Genomic DNA, 2,713 nt, shown 5'->3' with positions numbered 1-2,713 from the left:
TGCTAAACCTGAAGATGAGGGAAATTTGGAAAAGGATTTTAAGAGCAGTCCTTCTGCATTTGCTGTGTCCTAGCTACACAATGTCTGCGTGAGGGCAATAGGCAGAGAGCCCATTCCCCTGGAGGAGCGGGCTGTGCTCTTTGGTGTGAGGCTGCAGGAAGCTCTGCAGGGTGTGAGGGAGCAACTTACTTTGGCAGAGCGCGATGGTGATGGTTATGGCAGTGAGGAGCAGGAGGCAGGCGCACGCCAGGTTAACCCACTTGACTATGTCACAGCAGAAGTTCAGCGTCTTCTTGTTGCTTGTTCCTGCAGGAAGAAAGGAGAGAGAGGGAAGAGGAAAAGTCCAGCTGCAGTCATGTCCCTGCATCCTGAAATGCCTGTAGTCAGCACGGACTTGAATTTGGCCTCTTCGAATCACAGAAGCACTGCAGGCAGAGCCCCTGCCTCCCCAGTGCTGTGTTACCTGCATCTGCGCCCCATTGTGAGTTGTCCTTCTTGGTGACGTGGCTGCTCTGTGTGGTGTCAGCAGGTGTGGTGGGTTCTGCTGTTGTTGTGAGTGGATGATAAAATGGATGAATGCAGTGAGATACATCAAGACAGCCTTCTCCCAGCCCTGCCAGGCCATAGATGATCCTGCGACCAGCACAAGGGAGACTCTGCAGGGCCCATTTTGAGTTGCAGTATCCTGACACACTGATGTGAGGTGTGCTTGTATTGCTGAGGTGCCCAGCCATGGAACCTGCTGTCTGTGGGCTCAGAATTTCTTAGCAGCACCCTCATAAATTCTGAGCTCTTTCGGTGGTGTCATCCCCTCACTGGCAGCTCTCTGAGAATGATTAAATTGTTCTCTTGTCCTCACATCCCCAAATGCCTGCATTCAGTGCAGCCTTTAATTCCTGCTGTTCCATGGAAATCAGCAGTGCAGGCAGAGCCCCTGCCTCCCCACAGCTGGGTTACCTGAATGCAGGCTGTGCTGGGAGATGTCCTTGCTGGTGACCTGGCTGCTGTGGGTGGTGGGAGAGGGTGTGGTGGGTTCTGCTGTTGTTGTGACTGGAAAGAAGAAGTGAGTGAATACAGGGAGATGGGAGAGCTTCCTCCCTCCCCTCCCAGGAGATGTCCAGCAGAGGGGGAACTTTTATAGGGCCTGCTTTGAACAGTGATGCCCTGTCATGCTGCCCGGCCCTGGAACCAGAGGGATCCAGGCTCCTAATTTCTTACCAGCACCCTCAGTATGTGTGAGCTCATGGTCATCTCTGCATTGAAACATGATCTGAGAGTCATGGGGATTTTTTGAATTTCTTTTTGCGGTGCTGTAAGCGTACGGAGGCTGTTGGCACTTAGAGGTCCAGGTGAGGTGAGGAAGGAGGGGGTGGCTGCGGACTTTGTTACTCTCATCCCTCAGAGGCGCTGATGGGATGGGGAGGTGCCGCTGGGCTGCGCGACCACCTCTGTGTTTGGGCAGGGCCATTAGCGCGAGCGGAGCTGGTGGGCAGGGAGCCTGTATGAGGAGGAGCAGTGCGTGTGTGATGAGACGTGTTGTGCAAAGAAGCAGGGAGATGGGGAGTGTAGGCGATGGGATGGATTGAAAAGGCACAGGCAGGGGTGGTGTATGTAAGCAAGGTGGGTGAAGCTGTTGCTGACCTGGTAAGAAGGCGGGTTGTCCAGAGCTGAAGTGCAGCACCTGGTTGATTTTGTTGATGCAGAAATAGATGCCCTCATCCTGTGTACTGAAGGACTTCACAACCAGCCAAAAGGTGTTGTCTTTCCACAATGCCTCAAAGTGCGGAGATATTCTCGTATTCCCATGAAAGACTGTGTTATGCGGAGAGTTACTGGAGACAATGAAGTGAAGGTTCCCATTCTTGTCCAGGCGGACCCAGGAGGCTCCCCAGGTTGTTCTGTATGTCCGGCACTCCAGCTGCAGCTGCTGTCCTTCCTGGGGGTGCTTCATATTCCTGTTTTGGAACCTGATCACCACTGTGTCCCTCTGTCCCTGGGTGCTGGTGCAGCCTGTGGGCAGAAGTTGGCCATGTCCCATCACGTTCTGCTCAGGATGAGCTCCTGGGGCCTTTGGGCAGGGCTCTTCCCTACTGGTGCATGGCAGGGAGGCAGCCGGGCTGTGAGGGTGAACGCGGAGGGAGGGCCTCGCCATCCAGCACGCTTGGGTGCTGTGCTGGAGTCCGTTTGGACTCCACATTCACACCGCTGTGCTCTCGCGATGGATGGTGCCCTTCAGAGCAGCCCTTCAGCTGCCTTCCTGGGGCTGGTGCCATTTCCCTGCTCCTGCCAAGTGATTCCACCCTAACAAGTGCTCAGTGCCCCCTCTCTTTCCCTCCCCATCCCCTCCAGCAACACCTGTCTGAACAGGCTCTGTTCCTGCTGCGTATCGCGCTGCAGTGCCACCGCTCCTGCTTCCCTGCGCAGTCACTGAGCAGCCCTGAATTGCGTCCTTTGGGTTTGCCCTTGATTTCCCCTGGGTCCGTTTTGCCCAGTGTCTTGGCCATGGTGCAAGGAGAATGCCTTTCCCCCATTGTCCTCCTTGCTCCCGGCCAAGGTGCCCCGTGAGCCCGCTTCCATACTCACAGAGCGTGAGGCTGAGCAGGAGGAGCAGTGCAGGAGACGCGGCCATCGTCCTCGGGGCGGTGCAGCGCAGCGCGGGTGATCTGTGTCTCTTAACTTTTTAGGCAGCGTAACTGATAGGAGAGGATGTGAT

At 55.6% G+C, this 2,713-nt stretch overlaps 1 protein-coding gene across 1 annotated transcript; it reads right to left on the bottom strand.

Moving 5' to 3' along the window:
• Positions 1-73: 73 nt before the first annotated feature.
• Positions 74-2,701, bottom strand: LOC110391308 (T-cell surface glycoprotein CD8 alpha chain-like). Its single transcript, XM_021383129.1, has 3 exons — positions 2,584-2,701; positions 1,642-2,010; positions 74-306 (listed from the first exon to the last, which is right to left on the bottom strand). The coding sequence occupies exons 1-3, from the start codon at positions 2,627-2,629 to the stop codon at positions 74-76; spliced, it is 648 nt and encodes a 215-aa protein (XP_021238804.1). The 5' UTR covers positions 2,630-2,701.
• Positions 2,702-2,713: the final 12 nt, after the last annotated feature.

This window comes from Numida meleagris, unplaced genomic scaffold (assembly GCF_002078875.1).
Source record: "Numida meleagris isolate 19003 breed g44 Domestic line unplaced genomic scaffold, NumMel1.0 unplaced_Scaffold345, whole genome shotgun sequence".
Taxonomy (NCBI): Eukaryota; Metazoa; Chordata; class Aves; order Galliformes; family Numididae; genus Numida; species Numida meleagris.
Note: the sequence above shows the minus strand (reverse complement) of the source record. Positions and strands in the feature narration are given on the sequence as shown.

Excerpts from the sequence above, each read along its gene's own strand:
- LOC110391308 (XM_021383129.1), bottom strand. The coding sequence starts at position 2,629 with ATGGCCGCGTCTCCTGCACTGCTCCTCCTGCTCAGCCTCACGCTCT. Across the intron at positions 2,011-2,583 it reads CCTGCTCAGCCTCACGCTCT|GCTGCACCAGCACCCAGGGA; the intron begins GTGAGTATGGAA and ends TTCTGCCCACAG. Across the intron at positions 307-1,641 it reads ACAACCCGCCTTCTTACCAG|GAACAAGCAACAAGAAGACG; the intron begins GTCAGCAACAGC and ends TTCTTCCTGCAG.